The sequence below is a fragment of the Camelus dromedarius genome, chromosome 18, assembly GCF_036321535.1.
Source record: "Camelus dromedarius isolate mCamDro1 chromosome 18, mCamDro1.pat, whole genome shotgun sequence".
Lineage (NCBI taxonomy): Eukaryota > Metazoa > Chordata > Mammalia > Artiodactyla > Camelidae > Camelus > Camelus dromedarius.
Genome location: NC_087453.1, coordinates 45,040,230 through 45,056,675, shown reverse-complemented (window position 1 = coordinate 45,056,675; position 16,446 = coordinate 45,040,230). Strand labels below are relative to the sequence as shown.

Below are 16,446 nucleotides of genomic sequence, written 5' to 3'. Positions count from 1 at the left end.
GCGCCCCCTCTGTGTTCAGATGCTTTAGGGCAACTGGACAGAGTGATGCTGTGTCTGTTAAACCTAATGATGAAACACCAGACTTGAATTCTGCCTTTGCCTTTAAAGCTCCTTTTTTAGGAATCCACGTTTTACATAACTATCAGGCTATAAGGGATTGTACGTTTAAAAAAAGAAGCAGAAGAAAGGTCCCTCAGCACAGACGGAAGGAGAAGCCTGGCTTCGCAGGACTCTCTACTGTCCTCCGTTTCCCATTTTCCATAATTAAGAGTTGGGGAGAGAAGCAGAATTGTTTGGTTTTGGTCTCTACTCACATACAAATTTAGCATTTATCAGAAAATAAAAATAAATGTATTTTTCATTTTCCAAATATAAAGATAAATGTAGGACTTAGAGCAGCCTGGTCACAGTGAGCAGCACGTGGGTCTCGGTGGGAACGCCGCCCCCCAGGATGTGAAGCGGGAGGGGAGGGGCAGCGGGACGACGTCCTGCGCGCCCCACCCCGGGGCTGTGGTGGGTTGTTTATCTCAGAGCCCCGCACCCAGCGCTGCTCAGCAGCTCCTCGACTTTCTGCCTTCCTCTTCTCTCCCTCACCAAGGATAAATGTCAGCCCACGGAGGGATGTTTTTCCTACCTTGGTAAGAGGCGGTTACACAAACTGCACACGCCTATGTGTGAGTCCGCCCGACGGTCACGTTTCCAAGGACGCCGCTGAGCACGGCTGCGTGTGCCCTTGACACGTCCACTTCCATTTAAAGCGGAATCTAGGGTGGGTTTCGGTCCCTCCTCCCGTTCTGGAACCGAGTGCCCCGGGCCGTGCATTTTAAGGTCACCTGCGCCCAGGGCGGCGGATATGCTCCCCGCGGAGCAGTTAACCAACGGCGCCCAGGACTCAGACCCGCAGGTCCTCAGGGCAGCCAGCTCTGTTGTGTCAAACCCTGAAAGCAAGGCACGAGGGAAAGTGGGGGGGGGGGTCTGCTTTTGAGCAAAGGGGTAAACACCAGAACGATGCCCGGAGGTGGGCTCCACACGGAGGCGTCCCCGCGGGGAGTGTCGCCAGGGACCCCTCGGGTCCTGCTCCGGGCGCGCGCGGGGAAGGAACCGCCGCCGGAGGGAAGGGGCCGCGGGGAGCCCGGGGCGGGGGCGCCCCCGGAAGGCAGGCGCCGGGGATGCAGGAGCAGCCGCCCGTCGCGCGGGCAGCGCCGCCCCATCTGCCACGCCCGCCCGCGCCGGCTCCGCGCCGCCCCGCCTGCTGCCACCGGCTACCCACCGCGTCCTTGGAGACCTCCTTTGATGGAGCGTTGGTGCCAAGCTTTTCCAGAGGGTAGACAATCTGTCGTCGGGGCCGCACGGGAACCAAGTAATGCAGGGCGGACGTCAGCGAGTGCGCGCCGGAGCGCTGGACCTGCGAGAGGCGAGCTCGGGTTCAGGGCGGAGGCTGCGGGCGCCGCGCGCACAGATGCCGAGCGCGGCTCTGCAAACACAGGACTCCGCGCCCGGCCAGCCCCGAGAGGTGGGGGGACCGGCAAATCAACAAACACACGCTCCGCGCAGAGGAATGAATTGTAGATAATGCCTGACACTAATGAAGATAATTACGAGAGTAATTGCATTACTATCTCTGCGGGAATGACAGATAAACAAGTGGTTTGGTTTATGGGATTTTTCAGCACGAGTATTTCCCCCAGGAGAATATTCTTCTCCACAGTGATCATGAATCAGCTTGATTTGACCCCATTAAGCTGTGTTATCTGCGTCCTGGTAACCTTTGCGTGTTTGGCACAAGCTGCTCTGATAAAAATGTCATCAGAGGGGCAACAGAGCAGCGCAGATGTGAAAATCTTCCTGTCTGTGAAAGTCACAGCGGCTTCAGCTGGATCTTTGTGCTGAAATACACGTTTTAAAACGAAGGATGAAACCGCAGGGCGGGGGGGGGGGTTGGCGGTGAGGAGGGTGGATCAGATTATTCTGATTTATGTTAATACTAAATTATGAGCCAGATTTATGCTCGCTGAAATGCGCTACAATAAATCATGTTTTAGGGAAATGCTTTAAATATGAATTTTCCCCAATTTTTAAACTTGGCAGAGAAAACAACATGGTGATCTTTGTTTCTTTCAAATTTATGGAATCTTAGGGGTTTGGCCAAACCAGTTCAGGGTATTTCAACCATTTAAACCTCAAGAGTTAAACGGTCAAACCCCAAATTTTTAATGTCACAATCACTTAAGTTAAGCTGGAAAGCAACGACAGCAAAACAGAACTACAGACGTAGTTGAATAAATAAGATGGGTTACAGATGACTCACTCGCTGTCCTAAAAATGGGCTTTCTGAGAGCTTCTAGAAAGGATTTCTAAATCCTTCACCATTGAATTTCACTGCCTGGTCCTACACACTGAAAAACAGAACTCAGGCATCTGTAGCCAAAGCTCTGTTTTTAAGCCTGGAAGATGTCTCAGTGCGTATTCTGGCAGAAGGGTGTTAAGAAAACCATCTTCGTGATGTCAGCCAAAAGCTTACTTCCACAACAGTCAGCTAGGGATTGATAGCAGAATCTGGAGATTCTTATCTACATTATTTGGTTTGCTGCTTGTACTTGTTTCAATGTACAGTGTGTAAATCAACTCCAAGTGCAGAAGGAGAGGAACTCTGTTTCGAATGTGTTTCTATGTTACATATATGATCGTGTGTAACATCGTCCCAATCCTATACCATGGAGTTAAATATATGAATGTTCAACTCAAGGTGCTACATCTTGTGATGGATGCCAAAGGATTTTCTACCAGCTGGGCACATGCAGGCTACATGGTGAATAAAAGCTGAGAATTTAATATCACATCCTGAAGGTCACCAGGTTGGCACTTGGCCAAATGCGAAGGTAAAAGAAATCCTGCAGGACCAGGATTTCCAGGCAAAACTGTGACCTTCCCGTCTCATTAAGTTCAAATCTGAGGCATTCACATGGCTGCTGGGCTGCACTTTGATAGGAAAAAAAAAATCACTAGAGCAGAGTCTACATTCACCACTAATCTTTTCCGTGTTTTTTTTTCTCCTTTCTTCCCCATTCCTTCTGTTCTTCTCCAAAAGGTATTTGTTAAATAAGATACCTTGTTAGAGGGGAGGGTATAGCTCAGTGGTAAAGTGTGTGCCTTGCATGCACCAGGTCCTGGGTTCAATCCCCAGTCCCTCCATTAAAATAAAAAAGTGAAAATAAAGCTAATTACTTCCCCAAAACAAATAAATAAAATAGTTTTTTAAAAAAGATATATTGGTAAAATTGCTGTTATGTGTATGTACTAATATTCCTTAGATTGTTTTTATATATTGGTAAAATTGCTGTTATGTGTATGCACTAATATTCCTTAGATTGTTTTTAAGTTTCATGATTAGGATCATTGCAAAAGTCCACTTGGCTCTTGGTGGTAACTAAGAAACGTGACAATCTCAGACTCTAGGCAGAGGCTGAGAGAGTCGTTTCAGTCACGAAAAGGAGCTTATGGGACAACCTCTACCTGGTCTAGAAGTTCAGTCTCATCAACCTGCAGGTCCACATCAAGCTGAGCACCAAGACTGTCAGTGATGGCAGGACCAACTTGCAGGACAGGACACCTTGAGGATCCAGCCCAAAGACGCCCCTGCCTGTGGAGCCAGCAGAACCCTGCGTGTGAGTGTGTGTGCATGTGCGTGCATGTGTGTGCATGCGAGTGTGATGCTTCGGGCACTGGGGATACAACTCTGAACAGGACCTCTAGCTTCATGGCAAAAGATACCATTTTAGCTAGTGAAAAGTGCAATGAAGAAGACTAAAGCAGGAGAAAGGGAAACGAGACGGAAGTAAGAGCTGTGCGTGTGCGCGAGCAGGATGTGTACACGGCACACATGTGTCTGTCCCAAAGTGCTGCTCTCAGTCAGTGTAACAAGCACTGCGCAGATACAGCCGTGTCTACCACATAAAGGTTACATCGGCACCACGTATCCCCTACTTTTTATCCATCACTTTTCTGGGGTGTTACGTGCTTGTTTGGACCACCGTGGTAGCACCCCCGTCTTCAGGGCTGAGCTGACTTATTCTATGCGTTCACTTCTAGGATGTTCCTTGCCTGCAGGACATGATAGGGCATTTTGGCATTCACTAACGCAGGTAAGAAATAATTTGATTTCCAGGTCCCTTAGAGCGTTTTTACACAGCTTTCAGTCTCTGTTTCGTTGATACGTAAAAGCCAACAAATTGCTCTACTAATTATATTGGTTGTGATTGTTTCAGACATTCAAAGCTTTCTGGATTGTCACGGCAGGGTAGAGGGCCAAACTCAGCACGGCCGTGTGACATTCAAAGCCGTGTTGTCATCGAATTCCGTGCAGGGAGGAAGGAACAAAACACGGCACACAACACAAATGACACCGCGGACGCGCATCGGCCGGAGAAGCGACTCGGGACAGCCTCCTACCTTGCCTTCCTTGGCCTGCGGGTACACAGGGTAGTAGAGGCAGGACTTGTACCCTAAGCGGAGGATCTCCTTCAGAAAAAACTTGGTGTAGCGCCGAAAGACGGGGTTCAGGGCAAAGTGGTACAGGCGCCCGTGCTCCTCGCGCTGGTGGTGGCTGAAGTAGATGAAATCTTCAATGTTGTAATGGGATCGTATGTACTCGATGTCCTGCACAAGAGGCGGGGAAGGGCATCTAAGAACGTTGCAAACACCTGGCGTGCATTTTCTGAGAAACAGCCTTGGAAAATTGCTGTAGACACCACAGTAAGAAACGCGTTTTCCCCTCCTGTTATTTCCTACCTCGTCTTCATTGTGAATGTTTTTAAAAGTTAGAAAGACTGTGTTTCTTGAAGGCCGCTCGTCTGGGTGGCTCTGCTTCTGGGAGGCGGCTCAGCGCTTCGGCACGTGCTGCTCACAGCTGCGCCGCAAACCCCGAGGGCCGAGTCTCTGCCCGCGCGGGGCCGGCGGCCGGACCGCGGGTCTCACCGCCGCGGGCCGGGAGGGGGCGCCAGCCGGCGGCACCGGGCAGACACCCGCCCCCCCCACCCCCCCACCCCGTCTCTGGGCTCATTCCTGCCCTCTGTTCTGTCAACGTGGAAACGTGCCGTTCCACAGGCACACACCGCGGCACGTGCGGCTGGCAGGCCTGCAATAAACCTGCGCCCATGAGCATCCCTTAAGCTTTTTTATGCCTCCGAGGTATTTCATTTTTTTAAAGTTAGGAATAATTTTATTCTAGAGCGTTTGACAGAGATGAACTTAAATACTGAACTTCAATACGAAGTCCCTAATAAGAAAATAATGACGTTATTACAGTTTCACATGGGGGGAGGTCGTTTAAAGGACCCGTGAGCAGACTTGTGAAAGGAAAGATCAGGTCCGCCGCCCCCGCTTCTGCGGGCTGCTTCTGATCAGCATCGGTCGTCGCCCACCCGGGGGGAGGGAAGCAGGGCGCAGTCACTGCACCGTGCGCTGCCCCAGCCCACCCTGCCCGCCTCCTGGCCGTGCACGCCGTGATGGCGCGGGGACGGATCCAGAGGGAGGGTGACTCTCTCCCATGACGGAGGTAGTAAGCACACCTGATAACGCAGGGAAAATCAAACCACACGCAGGTTGGAAAGCACCTGCTCATATTTCCCCTGGCTTTCCACAGTAAAAGTGTCCTCAGCGCACACCTTCAAGAAGAGGACTTGGAGAATGCAAGGAATTTGATTTACGCTGTGACTGACAAGACTGGCACTAGAAAGGGCGGGAAAAACGGGACGTTCAAGGCCCCTAGTCTTTCCAGCTTCTGGCACAAAGCCCAGGGGACAGGGGCTCAGGGTAACCGCGCTGATGGCTGTGACTCAGGGCAATTCTGGCACCGTCTGACCCTCCACCTGCACTGGCCCTGTACCTGCCTTTAAACCCCAAGAGTTTTCTGTACCTACCAAGGCGGCACCCCCATTATAACACAGAACGAGCAGTAAGTGTAGGGCTGAGAAATCACTGAAAAGCAAAAGCAAAGATCCAGCCACAAAGGCCACTGGACAAAAACAGTGACGGGCCATGTGCCTCAACTTTCCCCCAGTCCCGCGCCCCTGAAAATAACAAGAAAAGTTATTTTAAAAATACTGTGGGGGAGATATGGGGACAAAAGGGTAAGACGGTTTTACCCTGTGAAGGGAACATCAAAGTCTTCTGCCACTAGGTTAAACCTCCCTACTTTGGGCCTCTCCAGGTCCCTGCCCACTGCCGGCCAGTCCTCCATCCAAGCACCATGAGCAGAAGCCAGAAACGGACGCTCCCTCCCCATCAGACAGAGGGGAGGGGCAGATCCACACACATCAGGGCCCCAGCCAGCCAGCCAGCCAGCCAGCCACGCCGATAACTTAGTCCCTCATTCTTGACACTGACAGGCTTTTGAGGAAAACTGACAAATGCAAAAGGCCAGAATAGAGAGACATATGACTTACTCCAGAGGAAGCAGAGGTCATCCAGCAAACAGAGGAGAATTTTTTAAAAACTCTACTCAGTGTCCTCAGAGATACCAAAAAGGATCCTGCATGAAACATAAGGAGCAAGCTGCTACACAAAAGGAACAATAAGAAAGCAAGGAGGGGACCTGGAATTAAATACACGGACCCTGACATCAAAATTCCAACGGGAGGCCTGGGTCACAGAGCAGATGTGGCCGAACGCTGCACTAGGGATCTGGAGGGCAAAGTCCAGGGAATCTGCTGGCATGAAGAGAAAGAAGGACAAGAGACTAAAAAGCAGGAGATGAAAGACGAGAGACAGGGAAGGATCAGTTCCATCTGAAAGGAACTTAAGAAGAGAACAGAGAAAATGAAATCACGGAAGAAAGGTGTTCCCACGCTCAGCAGAGGCATAAGGTCCTTCATGAGAATTTTGGAAATAAAAAGAAAAAAAAACAATTCTCAAGAGAGGAGCCAAACAAACATACATTTACTTACATTTATATGTGACACTGGATACTAGGAGGCAATGAGATAAAAACATCAACATTGTGATGACAAATGATTTGCTGAAGAGTTCCAGTCACAGCTGAATGAGCACCCAAGAGTGAGGACAAATGAAATCTTGTGTGTGTGTGTGTGTGTGTGTGGACCCAGAGGCCCCACCCCCACCACCCTCTAAGAATTCCTTAGATACACTGAGTCAAAAGAGAAGCGAATCCAAGAGCGAGGCTAGTTTGACGACATTAAAGAAATAAAGCCACGTGAACATCTCATAAGCCTGAAGCACATTTACTAAAATTCAACACTCACTCATAATAAAGCCTTTCGGTAAACCAGAAATGGGAGAGGACCTCCTTGACCCGATAAAGGATATCTTCCACAAGCCACGTTCCTAGAAGGGAAGTTTCAATATTATAATCTTCAGTTCTGCCTGAACTGTGCTACCAAATCTACGCAGGCTCGAAGTTTACAGTAAGTATGACAAGGTTTATCTGGAAAAGAAAATGCCCAAGTGAAACCAAGAAAATTCAGGGCAAGAACAACACAAGTAAGAGAAGGCTTCCCTACCGGACGGCACAGCACATGATGACGTCATAGGTATCAACAAGCAAGTCACGGAGCAGAATCGCGGGAAAACAGACACGGACACGCGGAAGCGTCATCACGTAAAGGCAGCATTTTAAATCAGCAGGGAAAGAAGGGACGACTCAGCGGTAAATACTTTGGAATAATTGGCTGTGCACTGGGGAAAACTAAAATCGGATGTCCTCTTGGGAACGCACGCACACGCACACATGCACGCACACGCACACATGCACGCACACGCACACACAGACGATGCGTGTAATTAGGTGCAAGGAGGAATATTGGAAGGAATAAATACCTAACTATCGGTAGGAGTAATTCTTTGGGGAGAGAGGTGGGACTTTTCCGGTGGTGGAAGGTTATTCGAATTTTTAGAATGTGAATGCTTTCATGTACTCTTTGTAATATTTTAAACATTTTGAACTGAAGGAAAAAAAACCCCTACACTTGACAGGCTGCCAAGCGGGAGGCAAACAGACCTGTATCCTTCAGAAAAGGGAGATGTTCGTATTAAATAAGTAAAAACAAAACCTCGAAAGAGGCATCGTGTGCTAACTCGCGATGCGAAAAGGCACACTCAGGAAAAGAAGTTACCATTTCATCTCTGATCACCGCGACGCCGGCCACTTGCTCTGCAACTTCGGCCACGAACACCTGCAGGGGCGTCCCGTCCTGAGAAGAGAAGCAGAGAACGCAAAGCCCTTAAAACTATCGCTGTTGCTGTTTCCGGAAGCGTCAGTAAAGGGTGTCCGCCAGGATCACTTAAGGACAACGGGAAAGCCAACATCCATCGCCACTTACCTTTGGGCCAGGTCACAGGCTGAACGCCCTCCCTGCACTCATCGGACCCTCACTGCTACCCTGTGAGATAAGTATTGTCATTCTCTCTACTTCATTTACCAGAAAATGAGGCTTGGCAGGCGCACCTGCCAGGATCCCCAGCCAGTAAGGGATGGATCTGTTGATTCAAACCACAGCCCTCTACCTGGGAATCTGCCTTCTTCAGCGCTACATGCTGTGACTTCAGGACCCTGTGCCCTGGGGGCTGCAAAGAGCTTTGTCCTGTGTGTACCGTCCATCATTATTTTCCGTATTAGGAATTGCAACGGAGAAATTTTTAAATTATTTTCTTAATTTTTGACTATCAATTAAAACAAAATTTTTAATTTGACAAAAATATTTAGAAAGAAAAGTCACTTTTTTTTTTTAGCATTGCTTTATATTTCTGCAAATCTCTTTAATGTCTGGTTTAATGGAAGACAGAGTGGATTCTCATACCTGCTTCTGTGTTCGGTCTGCTGTAATATGTTGTTTTGGTTGAAATATATGCAAAAAAAAACTGTCTTCACAAAGATATGTAGTTGGAAAAGGGAGAAGTGTTTAAACGATCTTTTCAGATAATTTCGGACGTTCTGCTTTGATGCAACACTGGATCTCAACAAGTGGCAGTGTTTCACAGATTAGTTTCAGTGTGGAATCTGGAACCATGTTGGTGAACTTTGTACATATTACTGTATCAAAATGCATTGATTTCTTAATAAAAATAAAAAATAAAAACATAAAATTCACTGGTGTCTTGTGCACTTGGAAGCTTTTACCTAGGCATGGTCGTGTAACGTCATGCACTGTTTATCTGGGAAATACAGGTTCACTCAGCTTATGCAGGTTTTCCGAATGTTGGTCTATTTCATCATGAAATATCAAAACATCACATTAGGTAGTATCACCATTAGTCTCATCAGAAAAATTCCTTTAAGTATTGGGAAGCTGACAAGCTGACAGTGGCAGGTCCTGGCCTTCCAAAATTCTACTTTTATTCTTGCACGTTTGGATTTTATCATAGGGGACCAGTGCTGTCAGGTGGTTTCTTAGAGTGACACCCTCACCTCCTTCATTTTAAAGAAAATGCCTGCCAACTCCTCAAGATGGAATAACCGTATTTTGTCTGCCAGCTGTTCTTTCAAGTAAAAATGCTATTCTGTGACAAGCCTGCTGGTTCAGTGTGCAATTCAAACAAATCTGCGGTGCCACTGCCTCGATCCCCTCCAGGGCCCCTGGGGTTTTGTCCACCATGACTTTCCCACCATCCATGGGAATATCAATTCAGCAGGAAGGGAAAATAATTTCCGACTTCTATCATGAGGATCATTTTTATCTCACAGACCCCCGAATACGTCTTGGAGACCCCCTAGGCTTCCTCAGACCACACTTGGAGAACCGGGGCCCCTGCATCATACTGTGTCGGCAAGTCAAGAGGGAAGGAACAAAAAAACGAAGAAACAAAGAGACTAAGACAAACCCAAACAAACAAACGAACAAACGAAAACACGTGCTGGAGGGAAGTTCTGTTGTAATCCAACACCTTTATAAACATTAAACATTTTACCTCGTTTAGGTGTTTGGTGTCTCCCTCTGATTTGAGTTACAAATTAACTAAAAGGTTTATTCAAAAGAGCCCGTAACTGGGAACTCCCCCAAGTGACCTCAGCACTGGAAGAAATAAGTTGTGGTGCTTTCATGTAACGAAGTACTTCACGCCGCAATATGGACGAATCTCACAAACACTGCTGAGCAGAAGCAGCCTGGTGTCAGAAATGAGGCTCAAAAACAGGCATCTATGACCTTAGAGGTCAAGGTGGAACTACCTGGAGGGGAAGGTGGCTGGGGTTAGTCTGTTTCTCAAAACAGGTGCTCGTTAACGTGGTATATGTGAATTGTGAAATCCATCGAACTTTCTATTGGTTATACTTCAATTAAAAACTTTTTAAACAAAATGTGTCAAAAAGTAACTAAGTACGTCCGTAACTACACGCATTGTTCCATGGCTGGTGAAGTCAACTGTCATGGTCCTCAAGAAGGCGGTGATGATGTAAGGACCGCGACTAGCTTGCCCTTTGCTATGGGGGAAGCCCAGCATAGTCACTGTACCAGAGAGAACCCAGCATTTGTCATGCGGGGTCTTCCCCAGACGACGCAGTCCTTGAGCTCAACAAAAGCACATCGGCCGACTCACCACCCAGAGGGGCTGAAGTGGGGTGCTGCTGGGGTGGGCACAGGCACCCACGGATTCACTAACTCGGCTCAGATTTGCCTGTTCCAACCACTGGGATCTACCTTATTTTGTGACACTTGCCTGGATCGAGTCCAAATTTTCCATCCCCGTGGTGAGGACTTGGGGTATGTGACCAGCCCCTGTGTGAGCAGCACAGCCCTACGTCCTTAAACCTCACTTTCCTTGTTCTTTTCTTCTTGCTTCCATCACCTCTGCTGCTCCCCACCCTGCAATTCTCCCATTGGGTCTGAGGAAACTTTGGGGTTGAACCTACGTGGTCATACTGGTCCCACAGCAAAAGGAAAAGGAGCTGGCCTGGTCACAGCAGGTACTTACAGGGTCCCTGTGAGCCTCGTTGTATTGCTTCAAATCCTCCAATATGCTTTTGTTCAGCATGAGGGTGCTGACAAGCTTTTCAACCCCGGGAGTATCCGAGACAGTGGCTAATCTTATAGTGATGGACCTGGATAATGAGAGACACATGTTCTTTTTCAGATTAAAGTACTTAAATATGTGCTCCCGCCGCCCAGAATGCAGACAGAACTGTAACGTATCACACTTACATAAAATAATATCCAATAAGATATTTTATATAACACTGGGGTTTGATTAATGACAACAGTAACTCTTCATTCTAGAAAATCTGGAAAACACATGCTTAAAAGAGGACAAAGAATAAGGCAAAATAAAAAAAGTCACTGATGCTACCATTAACCAGACAACATGAAGTGACACTTTAAACTCATTTAACATGGGGGGAGGATACAGCTCAAGTGGTAGAGCACAGGCTTAGCACACACAAGGCCCTGGGTTCCATCCCCAGTACAGCCTCTAAAAATAAGTAAATAAACCGAACTACCTCCCCAACCTAAATAAATAAATAAGTAAACTTTTAAAATTCATTTAATTTAAAATGGCACCATGCTTTATGTCATATTTACTTCGTACAGAAAGCTAAATTCTTTCCCAAATTTTTAAGTATGTTAAGAAATTAATAAATTACACTTAGGCCAGGCTGGCTTCATGAGTCTTAAAATTCTTGATAATATTATCTTTGATTTTGTGTTCTTGCGGGAAGTCGAGTAGAACAACAAAGCGTGTCCGAGGCTTGGAGCCTCGGCTCACATGTGGTACCCGCCTCCCACCATCACCCCATGACGGGTCTTCCCAGATCTGTTCCCTGTCCCGGCACCTCCCCATCTCCCCGTGGCTGCTGCCAGGGGTGACAACTGCGGTGAATCAGTGTGGGGACACCCATGCTCAGCTATCATGCTCTACCCACACTGGGGTCCTGGACCCTGGAGCCCTGGTCCTCCGAGGGGAGGTCAGTCTCTAATCAGAGCGAGGCGGTGGCCCTCCGCACCTGGGGCAGGCAGAGCCACGGTGTGTTCGGCTGGCAGCCAGCGTGGAGCTCTTGCCCACGCGGCACCCAGGTGTTCAGTATGTGCTGGTGCCTGTCTGCCATGGGTTGGAGTGAAGGGGAGACGACTTCTCCATCACGGCTGGGGTTCCACATCTGCATTTTCTGATGGGCCCTGTGTACTATGCAGCATTCATATAACGACTGCTCTCTAGCCATTAGGGTGCTATTACTAACTAGGACAGTGTCGCTCCGCCTGCTATTAGTAAAGTGAACTGCTCTAACCTACTTTGCCTTCAATTGTAGTGACTATCCGTACCTAAGTTTTTTTTTCATTTTTTTATTGAGTTATAGTCATTTTACAATGTTGTGTCAGATTCCAGTGTTGAGCACAATTTCTCAGTTATACATGAACATACATATATTGTCACTTTTTTTTCGCTGTGAGTTACCATAAGATCCTGTATATATTTCCCTGTGCTATACAGTATAATCCTGTTTATCTAGTCTACATTTTGAAATCCCAGTCTGTCCCTTCCCACCCCCCCTCCTTGGCAACTACAATTTTGTATTCTATGTCTATGAGTCTGTTTCTGTTTTGTATTTGTGTTTTGGTTTTTTTTTTAGATTCCACATATAAGCGATCTCATACAGTGTTTCTCTTTCTCTTTCTGGCTTACTTCACTCAGAATGACATTCTCCAGGAACATGCATGTTGCTGCAAATGGCATTATGTTGTCAGTTTTTATGGCTGAGTAGTATTCCATTGTATAAATATACCACCTCTTCTTTATCCAGTCAGCTGTTGATGGACATTTAGGCTGTTTCCATGTCTTGGCTATTGTAGATAGTGCTGCTATGAACATTGGGGTGCAGGTGTATTTTTGAAGTAGGGTTCCTTCTGGATATATGCCCAGGAGTGGGAATCCTGGGTCATATGGTAAGTCTATTCCTAGTCTTTTGAGGAATCTCCATACTGTTTTCCACAGTGGCTGCACCAAAATGCATCCCCACCAGCAGTGAAGGAGGGTTCCCTTTTCTCCACAGCCTCTCCAGCATTTGTTATTTGTGGACTTTTGAATGATGGCCATTCTGACTGGTGTGAGGTGATACCTCATTGTAGTTTTGATTTGCATTTCTCTGATAATTAGTGATATTGAGCATTTTTTCATGGGCCTATTGATCATTTGTATTTCTTCCTTGGAGAATTGCTTGTTTAGGTCTTTTGCCTATTTTTGGATTGGGTTGTTTGTTTTTTTCTTATTAAGTCATATGAGCTGCTTATATATTCTGGAGATCAAGCCTTTGTCCATTTCATCATTTGCAAAAATTTTCTCCCATTCTGTAGGTTGTCGTTTTGTTTTACTTATGGTTTCCTTTGCTGTGCAGAAGCTTGTAAGTTTAATTAGGTTCCATTTGTTTATTCTTGCTTTTATTTCTATTGCTTGGGTAGACTGCCCTAGGAGAACATTTTTGAGATGTATGTCAGATAATGTTTTGCCTTTATTTTCTTCTAGGAGGTTTATTGTATGTTGTCTTATGTTTAAGTCTTTGATCCATTTTGAGTTTATTTTTGTGTATGGTGTAAGGGACTGTTCTAGCTTCATTGATTTACATGGTGCTGTCCAGTTTTCCCAACACCATTTGCTGAAGAGACTGTCTTTATTCCATTGTATATTCTTGCCTCCTTTGTTGAAGATTAGTTGACCAGAAGTTTGTGGGTTCATTTCTGGGCTCTCTATTCTGTTCCATTGGTCCATATGTCTGTTTTTGTACCAATATCATGCTGTCTTGATTACTGTAGCTCTGCAGTATTGTCTGAAGTCTAGGAAAGTTCTTTATCTTCAGTAATGCTTTGGCAATTCTAGGTCTTTTGTGGTTCCATATAAATTTTATTATGATTTGTTCTAGTTCTGTGAAATATGTCCTGGGTAATTTGATAGGGATTGCATTCAATCTGTAGATTGCCTTGGGCAGTGTGACCATTTTAACAATATTGATTCTTCCAGTCCAGGAGCATGGGATATCTTTCCATTTTTTTTTTAAGTCTTCTTTAATTTCCTTAATCAATGTTTTGTAGTTCTCCATGTATAAGTCTTTCACCTCCTTGGTTAGATTCATTCCTAGGTATTTTATTACTTTGGGTGCTGTTTGAAAGGGGATTGTTTCTTTACTTTCTTTTTCTGTTGATTCATCATTAGTGTAAAGAAATGCAACTGATTTTTGAACATTAACCTTGTAACCTGCTACCTTGCGGAATTCTTCGATTAGTGCTAGTAGTTTTTGTGTGGACCTTTTAGGGTTTTCTATATATAGTATCATGTCATCTGCATATAGTGACACTTTTACCTCTTCCTTTCCAATTTGGATCCCTTTTATTTCTCTCTCTTGCCTGATTGCTGTGGCTAGGACTCCCAAGTCTGTGTTGAATAGGAGTGGTGATAGTGGGCAGCCTTGTCTTGTCCCAGACTTTAGTGGGAAGCTTTTGAGTTTTTCACCATTGAGTACTATGCTGGCTGTAGGTTTGTCATATATAGCTTTCATTATGTTGAGATATGTTCCCTCTATACCCACTTTGGTGAGAGTTTTTATCCTAAATGAGTGTTGAATTTTATCAAATGCTTTTTCTGCATCTATTGAGATGATCATGTGGTTTTTGTCCTTTCTCTTGTTGATGTGATGTATTACACTGATTGACTTGCGTATGTTGTGTCCCTAGGATGAACCCCACTTGGTCATGATGTATAGTCTTTTTTATGTGCTATTGGATTCTATTTGCTAATATTTTGGTGAGGATTTTTGCATCTATGTTCATCAGTGATATTGGTCTGTCATTCTCTTTTTTGGTGGTGTCTTTGCCTCGTTTTGGTATCAGGGTGATGGTGGCTTCATAGAATGAGTTTGGGAGTATTCCCTCCTTTTCATTCTTCTGGAAGAGTTTGGGAAGGACTGGTATGAGTTCTTCTTTGTATGTTTGGTAGAATTCCCCGGTGAAGCCATCCAGTCATGGACTTTTATTTGTAGGGAGGTTTTTTATTGCTAATTCATTTTCATTTCTAGTGATTGGTTTGTTCAAGTGCTCAGTTTCTTCTTGATTGTCTTGGTGGACTGGATGTTTCCAGAAATTTGTCCACCTCCTCTACATTATCCGTTTTGGTTCCATATAGTTTTTCATAATATTCTCATATGATAGTCTGTATTTCTATGTTATTTGTTGTAATTTTTCCATTTTCCTTTCTTATTTTGCTTATTTGTGCTGTCTCTTTTTTCTTCTTTGTGAGTATGGCCAGAGGTTTGTTGATTTACTCTTTCAAAAAACCAGCTTTTGGTTTGATTGATTTTTTCCTTTGGTATTTTTAATCTCTATTTTATTTATTTCCTCCCTGATCTTTATTATTTCCTTCCTTCTGCTGCCTTTTGGGGGTTTTTGCTCTTCTTTTTCTAATTCTTTTAGCTGGTGGGTTAGATTGTTTATTTGAGATTGTTCTTCTTTTTTGAGCAAGGCCTGTTTCTCTATAAACTTCCCTTTTAGCACTGCCTTTGTTGTGTCCCATAAATTTTGTGTGGTTGTGTTTTCATTTTCATTTGTCTCAAGGTATTTTTTAATTTCAACTTTGATTTCATCATTGACCCATTATTTTTTTAATAACATATTGTTTAATCTCCATGCTTTCCTTTTTTTCCTCCTTTGTTTCTCTGTTGTTGATTTCTAGTTTCATGACATTGCGGTCAGTAAAAACGCTTGAGATAATTTCTATTTTCTTAAAATTGTTGATGATTCTTTTGTGCCCAAGTACTTGATCAATCCTAGAAAATGTTCCATGTGCCCCTGAAAAGAATGTATATCCTATTTGGGGGGGGGGGGTGTAATGCTCTGAAAATATCCACCAAATCTAACTTTTCTATTGTACTATTTAATTTCTTGGTTGCCTTATTTATTTTCTGTCTGGAAGATCTGTCTAGTGATGTTAATGTGGTGTTAAAAATCTCGGACAATGATTGTATTCCCATCAATTTCTCCCTTTATCTCTGTTAGTAATTGTTTTATGTACTTAGGTGCTCCTGTATTGGGTGCATATATATTAACGAGTGTAATATCCTCATCTTGTATTACTCCTTTAATCATTATAAAATATCCTTCTTTATCTTTCTTATGGCCTTTGTTTTAAAGTCTATTTTGTCTGAAATCAGTACTGTGACACTTGCTTTTTTGGCTTTTCCATTTGCATGGAATATACTTTTCCATCCTTTCACTCTCAATCTATATGTGTCCTTCTCCCTAAAGTGGGTCTCCTGTATGCAGCATATTGAAGGTTCTTGCTTTATTATCCAGTCTGCCAGTCTACGTCTTTGGAGCATTTAGTCCATTAACTTTTACAGTAATTAATGACAGATGTGTGTTTATTGCCATTTTGAACTTATTTTTGCAGTTGATTTGGTCTTTCCTCTTTGTTCCTTTCATCTTCCTTTTGTGGTTTGGTAATTTTCCTTTGTATTAT

At 45.0% G+C, this 16,446-nt stretch overlaps 1 protein-coding gene and 1 non-coding gene across 3 annotated transcripts in view; one reads left to right on the top strand and one right to left on the bottom strand.

The window, feature by feature from the left end:
* Window positions 1-16,446, bottom strand: part of CFAP61 (cilia and flagella associated protein 61) — a 258,634-nt gene that overhangs the window by 140,983 nt on the left and 101,205 nt on the right. For both annotated transcript variants that reach the window (XM_064475921.1, XM_064475922.1), the window contains exons 14-17: window positions 10,924-11,050; window positions 8,130-8,207; window positions 4,450-4,656; window positions 1,271-1,405 (exon numbers count right to left, since the gene is read on the bottom strand). In XM_064475921.1, the coding sequence (XP_064331991.1) occupies window positions 1,271-1,405; window positions 4,450-4,656; window positions 8,130-8,207; window positions 10,924-11,050 (547 nt within the window). The remainder of the gene's footprint in view (window positions 1-1,270; window positions 1,406-4,449; window positions 4,657-8,129; window positions 8,208-10,923; window positions 11,051-16,446) is intronic.
* On the top strand, window positions 3,120-3,192 carry TRNAA-UGC (transfer RNA alanine (anticodon UGC)). Its single transcript has one exon. It is a non-coding gene; the product is annotated as a tRNA-Ala (tRNA).